General features: G+C 48.0%; 1 protein-coding gene across 2 annotated transcripts; it reads right to left on the bottom strand.

The window, feature by feature from the left end:
* Positions 1–4,453: 4,453 nt before the first annotated feature.
* Positions 4,454–16,679, bottom strand: HPRT1 (hypoxanthine phosphoribosyltransferase 1). Of its 2 annotated transcripts, none has more exons than XM_088151731.1 (9): positions 16,516–16,679; positions 13,021–13,127; positions 11,812–11,995; positions 9,648–9,713; positions 8,668–8,685; positions 8,079–8,161; positions 6,542–6,588; positions 5,869–5,945; positions 4,454–5,417 (listed from the first exon to the last, which is right to left on the bottom strand). In XM_088151731.1, the coding sequence occupies exons 1-9, from the start codon at positions 16,546–16,548 to the stop codon at positions 5,370–5,372; spliced, it is 663 nt and encodes a 220-aa protein (XP_088007857.1). In that variant the 5' UTR covers positions 16,549–16,679; the 3' UTR covers positions 4,454–5,369. The 2 variants fall into 2 exon arrangements, with proteins under 2 accessions (XP_088007857.1, XP_025030132.1); XM_025174364.2 differs by lacking the exon at positions 16,516–16,679 and adding an exon at positions 15,819–15,960.
* Between the last annotated feature and the right edge of the window lie 42 nt (positions 16,680–16,721).

A 16,721-nucleotide genomic window follows, 5' to 3' on the forward strand; every position in this document is an offset into this window, starting at 1 on the left:
AATGGCTTGACGTGATGGTCTAGTTCAGGATTTTCAAACTGTCTTCCACAGAACCTGAGGGAGAAAAACGATGACAAGATTCCCTAGTAAAAGTTGTGAGGGGTCCTCCTGGTGCAAGGAGATATAATACCATTTTATAAAACTAACATTTGTATTAACTATCTGGTGTGAATTGATTATTGTGCGACTGCCCCGTATCTGAAGTATTGGGGTGACATAACTGGAAGTTCCTGCCTTTCAGGGCATATCGAAGCAGTCTATAAAACTGAGCTGCAGCCAGAAGCTCAACAGTTAGGTTTGCACGTTGCCTAGCCATTGTTTATTGAATAGACCACAGCTGCCTAGGTTTGCAGGACAAGCTGAACCACAATTTACTTATTATAATGGCTTCATGCAACATTTTAAGCCATAAAGCGTTTTGTCTGGTTTTGGCTTATCCTGGCGTGCAAACTCAGCCTCGTCCTCCAAACTGACTGACACTAAATAGACTGAAACGTCTTGGGCTCCAGTTTGAAGAGGCAGGAATCCGATGGCCCCTTTGCCTTGTAAGAAACCCAGTTAGTCTGACAAACGGGCCACCGGGCGCCTCCTGTGTTTAACCGCCTCTCCTACAATTTGGGGAAGATCTGAGAATGAAAAACTCTGGCTGCCGATCCTGCCCCTCCCTGGGGACTCCCTCGGGGGGGGGGCTGGGGGGGCTTTGCGCACGCGTCTTCCCCCAGGGCTGGAAAAGGGGACCCAGGCGACCGAATGCTTCGGAAGCGCGAAACGGAGGCCGGGGGCGCACGGCAGAAAGGCGGGCAAAGCAGTGGTTCGGCCAGCCAAGAGCGCCCCCTTCAGAGGAGTGGGGGGGGGCAGAGGGGCGCCCGGCTCGCCCCGAAGGCGCCGGGTCCTCGCACCCGCTCGCCGGGGCTCCCGCGGCGGAGGAGCGGGCTGGGTCGGTTTGCGAGGCGCGCCAGGCGGGGAGAGCGGCTCGTGGTTCCGCCGCTCCTGCGAGCCGTTCGTTGGGCCCCGGGAGACGTTCGAGGAGCCTGGATGGCCTCTTAGCTTAGAGGTGCCTGGTCCTTTGGGGGGGGGGCGCTTGATTTCGCTTTCTTCCGATCTCTTCACCCGCCTCCAGCCCGCTTGCTGGGTTGCAGTTGGGATGAAGTCACTTAAAATTAAGCCGAGGCTGAAATTACGGAGGAGAAACTGCTGCAGTGCTGAATTTTCCTCCTCTCCCACCGAGAGAATTTCAGCTCAAGGAGACTTTTCAAACTTTGTCGGCTTGGGGTATAATTTTGCACCACGCGGGTAAACCTCAGAATGTAAAAAACCCCGGCCGTGATCGACGGCGTTCCAGCCGGGGCTTGCAGAATTTCAGGACAACTTGGTTCAATTTAAAAAGAAAAAATTAAGAAACCCCTCGCCGAGTTTGAACGGGGGGCCAGCTGCTGCTCTTCTCCAGTCGAACCCCCAGGCCCATGCGGCTGGGCGTTCAGCTGCGGTTCCCCCGCGGAGGAGAGGCGCCTGACTCCCTCCAGGCGCGCCCTCCGCTCCCGAGGGGGCGGCGGTGGCGGGTGGCTTTTCCTGGGAAGCGCTCGCTCGCGTCTCACCCCCCCCCCCCGCCGTCCCAACCCCGGCTGGGAAGCGGGGGCCGCGCGCTTGCCCCGCGCGCGGCCCTCCAAGCTTTCTCGGTCCCCAGGAGAGGCTCCGCGGCCCGGAAAGAGCCAGAAGGCGCGCGGCGTCGGGTGGCCCCACCCCGCCCCGCTGCCAGGCTGAGCGCTTGGCGCGGCTGCCCAGCCCGGTCGCACTGAGAGCCCCGCCGTCCCCAGCGCGCCCTGCGGGGAGCAGGCTAGCAGGGCGAAGGAAGCCCTGGGCCGCCTGATGGCGATCTCGGGGGCGCCCCGGCCGGCCGACGGCGGGACTCGCTTGCCCGCCGCTGAGTTGGCGTTATTCCGCAATTTATTCCGCCACAGTTTAGCCACCTTGGCTCGCGCGTGCCAGCGGGCGGGGGATAAGCGCCGCACAAGGAGAAGCCTCGTCCCCTGCGAGGGGCGTCCGGGGGGCAGCGGTAAGTGCCCGCAGAAGCGAGGCCCGCCTTGAAACGCCTGTTCCAGTGGGAGGCCCTAGTCGTGCCCCAGCCCGGCCTACCTCACAGGGGGCTTGGGCGGGTGGAGAGAGACCTCGGAGCGCGCAACTTTGAGTTCCTAGCGGAAAGGCGAGGTAGAATTGCGGGGATAATTGAAGAGGCGGCTGTTCCCCCGTCTCCCCCCCTAAAAAAAAAGCAGGGACCGCTCGCCAAGCTTCTTCCTGGAGTCCCGTACAGCCGTCGCAGTGCCTGGTGGCACCTGGAAGACGACGCCGGCCGTCGCTGGCTTCGCGCAGCGCGCGACCGAGCTCGGCCCCCGCCGTTTGGGGCTCCGAGAGGCCGCAGCGGCTTCTCCCCTCGGGATGAAGAGGGACGGCCGCCTCCGTTTCGCCGGGACCGGGCGCAGCAGAGGAGCCCCGCGGCTCCGGGTTCGCTTCCTCGGGGGCTGCTCGCTCACGGGAGGAGGGCAGCCTTTCCGGGGCCGAGAGCCGCCTCTTCAGCAGCGGCATCTGCTCCGCGGGGTCTGGCCCGGGCGCCTTTCTGTCGCTGGCGTGAGCCCGCGGCTGCCAAGGACCTCTCGCCCCCTCCTCTGCGGGTTCCTCGCGGTGTCGTCTGTTCTTGCCCGAGGGCCGGGCGACGCTTGACGCCCCGGAAGGCTTGCGGGGAAACCCAGAGCCTCTGATCTAGGGGTAACTCCCGGGAGGTGGGCAAACGGATTTCCAGATTACTGTTCTTGCCTTTTTCTTTTTTTGAAAAAACAGTCTGCGTGGGACGCCCACCTGCACGCGCCCACCTGCACGCGAAAGCCACAAACCAGCCGGCTCCGCAGGGTACAACACGCCTGCCTGGTCCTCTCCGAATCAGTGCGAAGTGAGCTTGGCCGGCAAACTAGTTTTAGAATTTCAGCGTCCCGGTGGTATGGAATCGGAGCACTTTCTTGGGTTCAGAGTGCAATTTGCTCCCAACGAGGTTAAACACCTCTTTTCTGTACTGTAGCTCCTGGGGTGGGGGGGTGTGCGTATGTATATTGGAGAAGAGGCAGGCCCCTGTGGTTATTTTCAGTCTAACGATGCTGATAGCAGCATGAGAGTCATTAGAAATATGCACATTGCCGCTGACAAACACACGCAACCCCAAATTGTAAAATATGGAACCACCAGGTATGCAGAACATCCTTTTTTCCTGCAGCACAAAGGCTGGATCCAGTCACCTAGTCGTTATGTTTTTGACTTAGCACAATGTGTGAAACTATTCATTGATTTGCAAACCATGTTTCATAGCTTAGCTTGTACAAACCCATGTGGTTTAGTCAATAAAGAAAGTCTGTTTCAATAAACCATAATCTAGCACCTTGCGCAAACCACACCTGAACCTTAAATGCCGGAAGTTCCATCCAGCTGCTCCTGATCTCACTCCCTTACCCTTTCCTAAGGAGAAACAAGGAGGCTGCATGTTTTTTTCTGTAGCCATTTCTGTAAGATAGATTCTTAACCATGGTTTGGGGAGCAAATCATGGCCTGGCTCTCATGTGATACTACGCCACACATCACATTAGGCCCAAAACAAACCACATTGTGGTTTAACACAAGTATGAGTTCTCCCCACTCCAAGCAACAAGGCAAGTTGGGCGAACAGCAAATGTACACGATGGGGCGTCGCTGGATTCACTAGAAGACTACCCAACTTTTCTCTGTGGCATGCCCATGCCTAGCACCCACCTGGCTTCCCTGGCAAGTGAACTGCATTGGAGGCAGCCCTTTCGATGTGCTGCTACTGAAAATGTGCTCCCAGCACAAGGAACAGCAGAGGTCACCCTTCGGCAGCCAGCAGCTTGTTCAGTAGAGGGCAATGCTGCCCATAAAACAAAGGCCGTTGACGGGATCTTAAAACAACCATCCTGAACTGGGGCGGGAGAGGGCAATTGGTGTCTCCTTCCTGAAGGACTAAATGGAAGCGAAAGTGGCCCTAAAACATTAAGTGCACACCAGGCGCTTATAATTTCTTAGAAGCATCAGAATTGGCCACAATCCTGTGACAAGACCTCGGATGTGAAGGACCCAGCCCCTGAAACACCCAGGGCGGTCAACCGAGAGGTAGATGGAAAGAGCAGGAGAACATTCTGCACAGCTGCCTCAACCCACACATGGGCTCTTCAGAGTAATTATCTACTGCTAACTGACTTTGCCAGAACCCAAGAGCATCTTCCCAACAGGCCCAAATGCCACTCCCCTCCCCGTGGCCCAAAACAGGTCAGAATTCTTCCCTGAAATTGAAGCAGTCTTGGTCTGGGTCTAGCATGGGGAAATTTAGTCAAAGAAGAGGCAACAGCTGGTGATGGCTTTAAGTATAAGGTGGAGCCAGCTCAGCTGCCTGGGCACTCTCTTTGGAGAAACAGCTTTTATTTTAAAGTACATCCGTTTTGTGCACCTCGTACGGTCAGCATTACAATCATTTTTCACTGACATAAAATACAAAGACAATGGTTGGATCCAAAAGGCAACTCAACTCAGCTGATGGAGGAAGAAAAGAACTACGGAGACACAAGCCGTGGGGAGCTTGTGCATTATCAGCTGTATGAACCGGCTCTTCCACTTCCTTTTGATCAGTTTTTAGCCAAAGGATTGCCAGTGGACAATGCCACGCTTCTTCCTGGAGACAGAAACCCTGAACATCTGATTTTGTCACTTTTTTTCCCTAGACCCAAGTAGACTCTTTTCTTTAACTCTGCAAGAGGTAACTAAAGCAACTCCAACAAGCAGCTTAGCAGAACAGCATCAAAACTCCTTCAAGAAGACCACAACCGTCCACGGTTGCTCCTCGTGCCTCTTTCGTAGCACCAACCCCTGGAGCAGCGACCCGATCATTCCCCCCCCATCTCAATTACATTCCATTACAATATAAAACTTAAATTACTTGTTTTTTTAAAAAATATTACTAATATAGATTTCCCATCTTAAAATGCCTTATACATTTACAGTACTTATAACTATTTCAGGGGCTGATGAAGTTTAAAAGGGGCGGGGGAGAGAAATTGGTCATCTTACGGGAGGAGCTAGAATGAGAAGATGCATAGTGCAAATTTAAAAAAAGGGAAAATGAACTTTCTTAGTTTTCCAAATGTAAATGAACAAGATGAGTTTCCCATACTGTACATGCAATAAGTTATAGCAAGCAATACAACAAGAGCGTTTGATTACTCCACAATCTGAAGCTGGTGATTGGGGCCAAAAGGCAGTTGGAAGGCAGATGCTAGATGTCAGCTTCAAGATCTTGCTGCTGTTTGATGAAACCAGCATTATCACGCCTTGTATTTCTGTTTCCCTGTCTCACTTATCACGCAGATGTGCTGAAACACAAGAAATAAAATACTTCTGAATTAATAGCAACCTTTTGCTGATCCTTTTATCGGAAGCCTACTTCTGGTGTGCAGGAAATGCAAACACCAGTGATGTTTCAGAGCTGCAACATTCAAAATAAACTACCCGCGCTTCCATTTTAATATACAATTTTTAAAAATCCGAGCTTCTTTGCCAAGAAGCTGCCTCATGTTTTACAAACATCGCCTGTCAGTTTGTACCATACCGAACTATGGGAAGCCAGAATTAAAACGGGCACCAGACTGATAAAGGTGGCTTAAGGGGCATGTGAGTGGCCAGTGGACTCTGGACTTTCCCATCAACGTTGCCCAAGAACAGAATCAGTTCCTGTTTTGTTCTGACCCCTTCCTATCACTAAATGAATCAGAGAAAGGGTGTGCTGAAACTCTTTGAACAAGATTATCTGTGTTAATTACTTACATTCAAATCTCTGAAGTATTCATTATAATCTAGAGCATATCCAACCACAAATTTGTCCGGCACTTCAAAACCAACAACTGAAAAGAACCGGAATTAAGCAGAGGGTTAGGCAATGTTGGGACAACCATGCTAATAATGTTAATGATGATACCATTATTTGGGTAACTGGAGCGCTTAGTTGAGAATGCTGCAGTAAAACAGTATGGACATTTTTTAAAAAATAGAACCAACTTTATTTGCTATTATAAATCATCAAATAAAACCGCTAGCATTTCCTAATGTAACTAAAAGTTCTATCAGAGGCGGCAGTGGAAGAGCTCCCCAAAATTAGTGTAACACACACACTGCAAAATCACGTTTGCCCCCATGTTGTTAAGCTGATATCCTAAAACACGGTCACTAAGGGGTAAATGTCATTAAACAGAGGGGCACTGAGCATTGGCTTACCCTGTTAGCTCCTTTGACTTATTTTTGCTTAAAAACACAGCCAACAACTGGATTTTTCAAAGCACAGCAAAGCTGCACTTTGAAGCCAGCTGCATCCTCTGCCACAGGATCCTCCTTTCATTGACCAGTTTCAGCCCTCTGCTCTCTGGTTCAACAGCCTTCTCTTATACCCATGCATATAAAATTACACTTAAGATTACACTATGTGCACACAAGATTCACTTACAATCAGGCCGGTATCCTACGCTTCGAGGTGTTCTTTTCACCAACAAGCTGTCAAAAAATACAGCAAACAAAATTCAACGGCGAGCGAAATTTATATACCATCCATACATTCCACGCTAGCTAAGGGTTATGTTCTGTCCTTCCCCGTTGGTACAACCCAGCACACACACCAAACTGAGATCCAGAGGGATAGTTCTTCCTGCAATTCTGAGTTTCAGATGCACACTTCTAGGCCGCTCCATGGCTCAGGGCGGACGAGGAGCCGAGGGAGAGCTGAACGACCACTCTGCCTCCTGAAGCAGAGCAGGAGAGAGGGGAAACGCTGCAGCTGCAGGGCTCCACTTCCTCCCCACACAAGCCTCTGCCTTGCTGTGAACTTGGGCAGCAGGAAAGAGTAAGTGGTCCACCCGCGCTGCCTGATGCACTTTTCTCCCACAAGCCTACTACAAAGAGCCGGGGAGGGGCGGGGGGGGTTATCTCTACTGTGCAGAAGCCGGTTCAGCGACTGCTCGTCTGCTATCAGCCTCGCCTGCCCAAGGTCAAAGCATGACCAGGCAGGGTGGCTTGAGCAGCCTGTTATGGGCAACAGAAACCGGCAGCGAGCAGCTTTGTCAACCATTCCGTCTCTGGCTTGGATCACCAGTTGCACCCTTCTTGCGAAATGTAGTGAACCAAACATGCCGATCAGCTTGCTGGCTCACAGAGGAAACCCAAGCCAAAATGCGAGTACCTGGTAAGACAGCCTGCTTCAGAGGCAGAACACAGCACACTGGGAAACAGACCCCACTGGCGCACTGTCTCCTGTCCCCTGATCCAGGCAGCTCCTCAGCATCCTGAACAAAGTTCCCTCTGATCTCCCTTCACGTGGGCAGAGACTGGACAGTTATTCCAGACTGCCGAAGAAGCAAGCAGCGTTTTTAACGACACGTTAGCCCCACTCATGATTTTGTGGCTTTCTCAAAATCACAGACCTTTGGGGAATGGCCAGAAAACGTAAAGAACTAAGCCCCTCTAAAGTTACTACCTTGCCTTCAGCTCAACAGCCCCACAAGACAAACTACTTTAGAAGTCAATTACAGCAAAGCCAGCAAAGAAGTTGTTTTAAGGAGGCGGAATGGTCCTGATACAGCTCATAAATAATTATAATTTATAGCAGCTACTGAGTTGGGTACGAGAGCCGTTGCAGGGAGAACATTGAAGCTGCAGTGATCATAAATATGAAATACGGTCCTTCTGAGAGCTGCGTGTGATGGACACTGTGCAGATACTTCCCCCCAAATCTTCTCTGTGTTATTAAATACTGGTTCGCTAAGGCACATAAATGAGTCCATGTGGCTTCTGACAGCAAGCCCATATTTTTTCATAAAGGAAACGCCTGAGATCCTTGGAGCACACTACGGAGCAAGAAGCTACACCCTCTGCCTTGGATGTGTCAACTTAAAGATTTCCCCTGAAGCTGCACCACTTCGGGCTGCTTCTTTCACTCTGCCTGAGGTCTTCCAGAAGCGACATGGACATAGCGGAGAGTGAGCTCAGACCTGGCCACTTTTACCATCTTTGGATGGTACTGCTGGAGCAGAGAGAGCAGCGTCTTCATCGTCTTGCCTGTGTCGATTATATCCTGAGGGGTAAACAAAGGAATAGATCAGGCCAGCTTGGGAAGGAAAACCACGGCGAGGAATCTCATCCAGATGAGTAACTGGCCGGAATACAACTAAGGCTGCACCGGTGCACATCATCTCTGCGAATGGACACAATGAAGAGAAGGTGTCTATACACAAGATAGCTTCGGGGCCTAAAATACATTATTAAAACTTGACCAAATATCTTTATAGGGCTTTCTACAAAGGCAAGCAAACTTTGAGGTGAATTATGAACGTGCATTTGGCCACAATGATATTTCATAAATCCACTTCAACAGTATTCCTCATTACCCATTTAGGAAGAAAGAAAATAAACGGATAAGTTCGAAGTTGCCTTGAAATTTGCCACTGCGGCAACTTTTTCCAGGAAGAAGGTTCTGATCCAGACTGCTTACTCTGACCTTGCAAGGAGGCGGCGAAACTCAAGGCAACGCTGCCCCAAATCATGCATATTAAAGTAATACATGCCAACTGTGGTACTTACTTCTACAATCAAGACGTTCTGAAAAAGAAAAAAACAGAACTCCATCAGCAATTTTAATTCAATGCTGGGCTCCAACTTCTATTTTTCCAAACTTTTTCAGGACTACTGTTTTTCAGTCCAATATTTTTCTATTTAACTAGCATGTAATTATAGGGAAATGCCCCATCTATACAACAAGCCAGGAGAGAATGGCTACAAATTGTACTTTGCGTTTAAATTATTCAAGTTATTAAGAGCTCATTAGCACATTCTTTGGGACTTAAACAGGTAAGTTCAAACATAAAATTCTAACCACAAAGTAGTAACAATTAAAACTAAGACAGACATTGAATTAAATGCCTTAGGAAGAACACCAAAGTGCTTTTAGTTAGCTGGTATTTTTGAAGTGGCTTAAGTACTTTCTCATGCTCAAAACTAACAAATGTTGTTGAACATACATCTATAGAACAACTTTTAAAAACAAGGAACTCTCCAGTCGAATGCAGAAAAGGGAGCACTTGAGACATCTGGAAGGTGTTGGCAAAACCCGCTTGAAGTAATTTCTGTTTCTTTTTCACCCCAGGGTCTGGTATTCAAAGCAACAGTGTTGTGATCAACACAGGTACCCCTTGCTTAAAAGAGTTCATGGATTTAAATTTTCTAATTTCATCTACTTCTTTCCTAAAGGAACAAGAACATTATTTATGTTTTTATAAAAATGTATACCTTGCTCCCCACTCCAGAGACACTGTATACTTGCAAATGCAAAATTTACTGGAGCAGAAAGAACCCACACGATCAGCCAGCAATGCTCTCTGACAAAGCCAGTATGCAAGGGAGACTTTGCAATGCTACGCATGGTGCTTTTTAATGAAACACTTTCACCTTAGTTGCATTTCATTTTGAGTAAATTTCACTGATGAACAAAGTGCAGCACTGTACATCACTATTTTCCAGAAGCCTCTGTATCTATATTCTATATTTCTTCTTGTAGGACATACCTTCCCAGTCAAGGTTGACAAGTCATCTCCACCAATTACTTTTATATCGCCAGTTGACTGGTCATTCTAATTTTAGGCAGGAAAAAAGAGCAAAGTTGTTATTAATATTACAGAAACCTCCAGAAAAGGAAAAACAAACCATTACCCTTTTTGAAAATGAAGCTTTTCAAACATTAGCAAGCCTGTGGCTTCATCTCCCTCACTGCAGAGGAAAAGTAATGTTTTCTTAGCTGCGACTCAAATAAGCACAGTGATGCATCTGGCAAACAAGGTTTTTTCTCTCCACCTTGCCTAATCCTGTAGGCCTAATGCACATATACTCCAAAGTAAGCCCCACTGATTTAAATGGGGTTTATGCCCAGGAAAATGTATACAGACTGCAGCAAACATTTCTCAAAAAATGAACTGGCCAAAATATGAAACACTGCTTCTGTGCACAATGAATAGAGCCGCCTATTTAGAGACGCAGCTTCCTGTTTCCTAAAATGCTTTTTTTTTTTTTACAATGGCATTGATTCAAGAAAACTGGATGGATGGACGGATGGGGGAAGCTTGCCAGAAAGGATAGCAGATATTAGAAAATGCATACCACACAATGTGAAAATATACCCACTATCTGGAAAGAACTTGAATGACTTCATCCCACGCACCCATTTGTGTATCACTAGCAAGCACAGAGTTCTAAGGAACAGAACAATACAGGTAGTCCTCAGTTAGCGACAATTGGGACTGGCAACTCTGTCGCTAAGCACCATGGTCACTAAGCAGAAAAGCATGTGACCGCAACAGGCTTACATGACTTCCCATTTGGTTGTTAAGCGAATCACCATGGCCGTTAAGTGAGACATCACATGACTGCAACTTGTGATTTCACTTCTGCGTTCTTCATTACCTCTGCTTGTAGGAAGCCAGTTGCAAAGCACGCGAATGAGAATCATGTGACCACAGGATATGCTACGATGGTTGTAAGTGCGAGGACTGGTTGCAAATCTGTTTTTTTTTTAAACACCATCGTAACGTCAAACGGTAGCTAAATGAGGCAGTTGCTAAGCAAGGACTACCTATATCGTGCAGATATCCATACTTTGCCAATCAGGAACTTGTTACATTTGTTGTAATGTTACATAATTACGTTTGAAATCTACCCACTAACCATGAAAAATGAAGAAAAAAAAACCTTTAAAAGATATAAAATCACTCAGTGCCATACTCTGTAAACAATTTAACTTAAATTGCCTTAAAGATGTCTTTTTTTTCCACAATGGTAACATTATATTGAACACATCTAACACAATTTTCTCTCATTTTAAGTAAATGCAAACCTTTTCTGTAAAATGAACAGAAACCAACCACAGGTATTTTCAGAGTACAATTATCCTCCTTGAACCAAATCTAACTTACATCCTCTATCTATTAACATTCTTTTATATAGTTCTAATTGTTAGCTAAAGTGAACAGTTAAGATCCTGCCCTCCATGGTTTTTATTAGGTGAGAGCATTTCTGAAGCTCACAATGTGGGGAAACTGTAGCTATCATGCTCCTGTTTAGTTGTGGTAAAACGCATCTCTGAAAGAGCGATGGCACACCCTAGAGATGACCTCACAAAGAAAGTTGGGGGGCTTTAATTCTGAACCTTCATTCAACTCACTGGACCCTTTAGTCCCAAATGTTTGAGTCCTTTAAAGAAAAGGATTTAAGCATGACTCAACTGACAAACCGGCCTTTTACTACAGAAATGCCCTGAGCTATTTGTAGGACTCCTAGGACCTTATGTTGAAGCCATAACTTGAAACCAACTTTTCCAAACTACTTTTGGGAAGACAAGCTATGAATGCTCACAGAGAGACATTGTCTTTATCCTTCTGTTGAGGTTCTTTCTCAGCCCAACCTGAGATGCTCCCTTTTCCTTGCTGAATTAAGCTCTGAAGCAAACAACCAATCATCGTCCATCCTGCTCCCCTAGGACACTACTCCAAGACTGCACATTTGCACCAAGATTTGAAGAAGACAGAAGGAGCACAAATTGTTTCCAAATACTGCACAGCCTTTCTTTCCTGTTTCAGATTCTTTGGCACCAAGAGACGACCTGAGTAGGACTTCTGCCCCCAAATTCTAGCCGACAACAAGCCAAGTTCAAAAGTGTGCTCCAACACACAAACTTACACAGTAGCTCTTCAGTCGGATGAAGTCGACGGTCATCGGAATGGACTTGTCGCTGTTTCGATTCAGGGCTTTAATATAATCCAGTAAATCGGCAAAAAATTTGTAGCCTCCCTTGAGCACACAGAGAGCAACAATGTGATGGCCCCCCATGCCTTTCATAATTTCCCGTGCTAACCTCTCTGTCCTGCAGAAAAAGAAAATTTGAGATTTACACCCAGGTAATCCAGTGGCTTCAACCCAATTTTAGGAAACAAACATCCCAAGATAAAACAAACAGGGCTTCTTTGCCCCAAAGAGTATTTACTTCCCATTTGACAGTGAATATGGCTATTTACTGGTCAGTGACATTTCTGCTTTTTCTCACTTGTCAAGGTTAATCTAATAGTAGTGCTGCCAAACTCCCCTTGATTTTCTAGGGCAGCTTGTGCCAAAGCAAATCTCGGCCTCCAGATAGTTACTGGACAACCTGCGAAAGATATCAGGCACCCGAGGTTTTGGAAAGGAAACTTAATTCAGTTTTGCAAGAGCCTGAACTCGATTACTGAGGCCCAAAAGGGCATTCCAGAAATTCACAATCAAGGCCGTGAAGGGCTTTCAAGCTGAAGAGCCACGCTTTCAAGATATGGCAGAAAAGCAGGCCAACACAGTAAGCTTTCTATGTACGTTACTTTACATACCCACTTCATTTACATTACACACTATTTCTTCATTTACATTACACACTATCTAAGGAAGAATATTCATCGTCTGATCCCACATTTGGTCGCACACTTTAGTAAGGAAAATGTTCTTTATGAGAAAAATGGCTATGCAGTTGTAGAAGCTGTATTATATGTCCAGATTGCTAGGCATCTGCTTAGAAATGATACAGAAAGATTAAGATTAATAAAGATGAATACTGGGGACATTGTTAAATGTATAATGCTTGCCATTTGTGGTGGAGAGGCAGATGAATGACTGGCCTTTTCTTATCATGGATCTGATAGAAATATGGTGAGCTAGAGCCCACCCTAGCAGGAAGTGTGCTCATTTCAGAGAATGTTGCCCTACGCAGGTGATGTTTCTTACTTATGTTCCACTACTGTTCAGGGACTGAATTTATACGCCTTCAGTTTAAGAGGAATGAACTGTATAACCCTTCATAGTGGGAAGTTCCTTAAAGCAAGCTTGTAGAGGCTTGCAGGGAATCTATCTGCAAGTCAAACAAACCTGTCCATAATAAGTCCATGTGGAATGTAGACTTTTTCCAAATCATCTGCATAATGTTTGGGTATGCAGAACAAGTCCAGGTCATAACCTTGTTCATCGTCTCCAATCTAAACAGAAAATAAAAGGCAAGGCGAGGTCAGATATAACACATTATGCGTCCCTGCAGAGATCAGCCACATAAGAAGCAAGACTGGTCACCTGGGCTTTCTCCCCAATTCGAAGCTGTAAACCAGTGGCCCAGGGCTTCACTCTCAGCATTTCCTGTTCAAAAATCTCAGGGTGTGGCATTTGCATCTTTTAAAATGATTTAACTCTTTGAGACAAAGGGACAGCCAATTTGTTGCAGGCAGTCTGCACAATGCAAGTTTTCTCCATTCATATGCAATACAAATAGCATTTAAGAAAAACTCATGCTGGGAAAGAATCTAGTGATCCAGGGATGGTCAGCAGAGCAAGTTGGGGGCTGGGTAGGCCACAATTTTTGACTTCATAAAAAGAATTACTTATACAAAGGGAGATTTACGCACATGGCTTTAAAATATAGGCCGACAAGGTTCACTGGACCAAACCTTAATAACCAGAGTGTTTTTGACATTTGCTTTCCTCCCTGCCACACCTTTCCTCCTTTACTAAACAATACAGGAAAGAACCACCATATATTTTCTAGTCCTGCCAGTCAAATAAGTTTCAAAAGCTATTTCTACTTGTAGCATTGCCAACCCGTCTTACTTAATCTGGAACTCAACATCCTGCAGGAAAATGCACTGGCTGGACACCGCACATCATTACAATCTGCTCCCAACTTTGGGCTAGGAACTGTGTTTCCATTAAATACATATTACATTTCACAATACAGTTAACTTCTGATCAACTAAGCCCACAAGAAAAGCTGCATCGCACAAGTGTGCACATATAGCACTGGGGTGTGTGATTACAGATACATCCATATTTTAATGAAAGAGGTAAGTAAGCTTGCAAAGATTCAATCTTTGATTGTGACTCCAATGTGAACATCCTCTGCAAAGAATCCAAATACTTGCAATGTAGGGCCTGTTCAGAACTGTTTAGTAAATTTTAATTATTTTTAACATGGCTAAGCCATGATTCAGTGCATCAAACAGTACCTGACAAAATGCAATTCCCACATATTAAAACCAAAGACGTTCTGATGCAATTTTTAAAAAAACCTCACTTTTAAACTGAAGTAAGCAACCTTCCATTATCATTAGAGCTATATTTCACTTTATGCAAAACATCTGCAGGAACAGATGCTCCCTGTATCAATGGCAAGGCTTATACATCCTGTTTCTTTATCCAATATTCTGTGTTCCTGCATGTTACCTGAGCACCAATATATAACTGGAGAAGGAATTCCTTGTAGTCAAAATCTCTTGAGAAACGTTCTCCAAATCCAAACAACCAGCTAGAGTGCAGAGATAAGTCAGTCTTTGGGGCATTTTTTGTTACAATGAAATAAAGCTAGACCTCTTCCTCTGCTTCTTTTTAATTAACGCAAGGGAAGGCTTAGGCAGATTGATTAAAAAGCGGATTTCAGCCCAGAATGGCTTTTGAGGTCAGTTCAGAATGCATTATAGAAATTACCATGATTATGAAGCAGCAACATTCAGATTATTCTGGGGTTTTATGCACACCTACGTCATGTCTGCTTTCATTATTAGGGTCCTCGAAGGACAACTTTCTGCCTTTTCCACAGCCATGTGCTCTTATCTTCAGTAAAATGGAGAATGAAAACAGTAAACCAATAAAAAACAGCTTGGAAGTTTGCAGTGTCCTACTTGCAATACTCTGATAGGACAGAACCTTGTGAGATTTCCCCCAGGTTCACAGCTCTAGTTTACTTATACGCATCTAAGAGAGAGGAAGAGGAAAATCAAATATATCACACAGGTACATCATCTTCTCTGCTCTCTCATCTTAAAAGGAGAAGGTTTGGTGACGATAAATGTCTTCCGCTAACCATAAACCTACATGTTAGGGTGCAAAAGATACAAGACCACTTACAAGCCTCCATCTTGGGGCCGCTATTCTTCTATCCTTACTAAATCTGCTGGAGCAGCCCTATACTTCCTATCCCCCCCAAGTTAAAAAAGAATATAATCGAAACAGAGGCAGCACACTGACAGATGAGGAAGTGCTGAGATCCAAGATCTAATGTATTTTCAAAGAAACTACTGTAAAGTAAGACATTGCATTATGGGGTTGGGGGAGACAAAGCCATTCTCGGTACAGCCGTTTCTAAGTCCTGAATGGTTTTGACCTTCAGCTCCATTACACAACCCAAGACCTTTTTCTGTGCATGAAACAGGTTTAGCCGAACCCAACCCGGCAGACATCAGAAATTTCCTTCAAGTCCGCAGCCCTTCCTTGAGCAGGAAGTCGCTCATCTCAGCACGTGCTCGATGCCTGTTTGTTAGTAACAATCTCCCAGGCACACGCCAAAGATTTTTCAGGATTCTTGGGAGCAGAACGTCTTGTGCTCTTTTGCAGGATCTCTCTTTTAAGTGTACCCCCTCCCTGCCACCCCCGGCCATGTTCTGTTAGTAAACTACCAGGCACGCAAAACTTTTGAATTTCCCTTCCAGCGCTCTGCCTCTCAAGCAGGCAGGGACCCCGCTCTGCATCTGTGCGGCACCCGCTGGCAGGCAGGCAGGCAACCCTCCCTCCCAGCCTGTGAAGAGGGCCAGGCCTTTAAAAGGACCGACACACACACACACAGCGTGGTTGTGCTATAAACACTTCTCCTGGCTGCAGGCTTTTTCCACTCCTAAGCCGCTCACCTCCCTCTTCTCCAAAACGGCGGGAGGGTCTCCGGGGTTGGCAGAACGCGCCTCGCCCTTCCGCTGCCTTGTCGCCATAGTCGGCAAAGGGGGTGCCAGGCTCCGCCTGACTGTTTGCCCCCCGGCAGGCCCTCCGTCCCGCCCAGAAGCCTCCCAGCCCCGAAGCCCACCCCTGAACCCGGCAGGCCGGCCTACTCCCCTCCGCGGGCCTACCCCCGGGATGTCCACCAGCCCCTGGAAGGAAACGCCAGGGCGCGCGGGCACCTGCTTGGCGTGCCCGTCCTGCTCGGGGTGGCCCCCTTCTGCTCCTCGCCGGCCATCCCCCGCGGGCCGAGGGGCAGGGTCCGCTTTGGGGGGCAGAAGCAGCAAGGGATGAAGGCCGCCGGGCTCGCTGGACGGAGCTGCTGCGGATGGGGCCGACTGAGGCGGTGCCCTGAGGGGCCTAGGGGGAGGGGAGGGGAGGGGAGGGGAGGGGGGGCAGAAGGCGCTCTGGACATGCCCAGAGACCCTTCGCCCGGGACCCTGCAGGATCCCCGCTCTTGGCTTCCTCCCTCCCGACAAAAGGCCGCCCAGGCCGGGGGGAGCGGAAGTCTTCCTCCCCCCACCCGAAAGCCCCCCCGTGCCCTGTTGCCAGGCAGCGCGGCGGTGGCGCCCCCTCCCCTCCCCTCCCCTCCCCTCCCCTCCCCTCGGCCCTCACCACGATGCAGCGGCCGCCGCCGCCTACGGCCATGGCCGCGCGCCCGGGGGCGGGAAGGCGGCCGCCGCGCTCCTCCTGCTGCCCCGCAGCCGTGGCCGCCGCTGGTGCCGCTGCCGGTGCTGCTCCTCGCGGGAGGCGGGGAAGGCGCGCGGCCCGCCCCGCCCCGCCCCGCCCCGCCCCGCAGAACATGGCCGCGCGGCCTCGCG

Source organism: Python bivittatus, unplaced genomic scaffold, assembly GCF_059951505.1.
Source record: "Python bivittatus isolate LINGU-HERP-01145 unplaced genomic scaffold, Pbiv_v1 ctg000670_np1212, whole genome shotgun sequence".
Classification (NCBI taxonomy): domain Eukaryota; kingdom Metazoa; phylum Chordata; class Lepidosauria; order Squamata; family Pythonidae; genus Python; species Python bivittatus.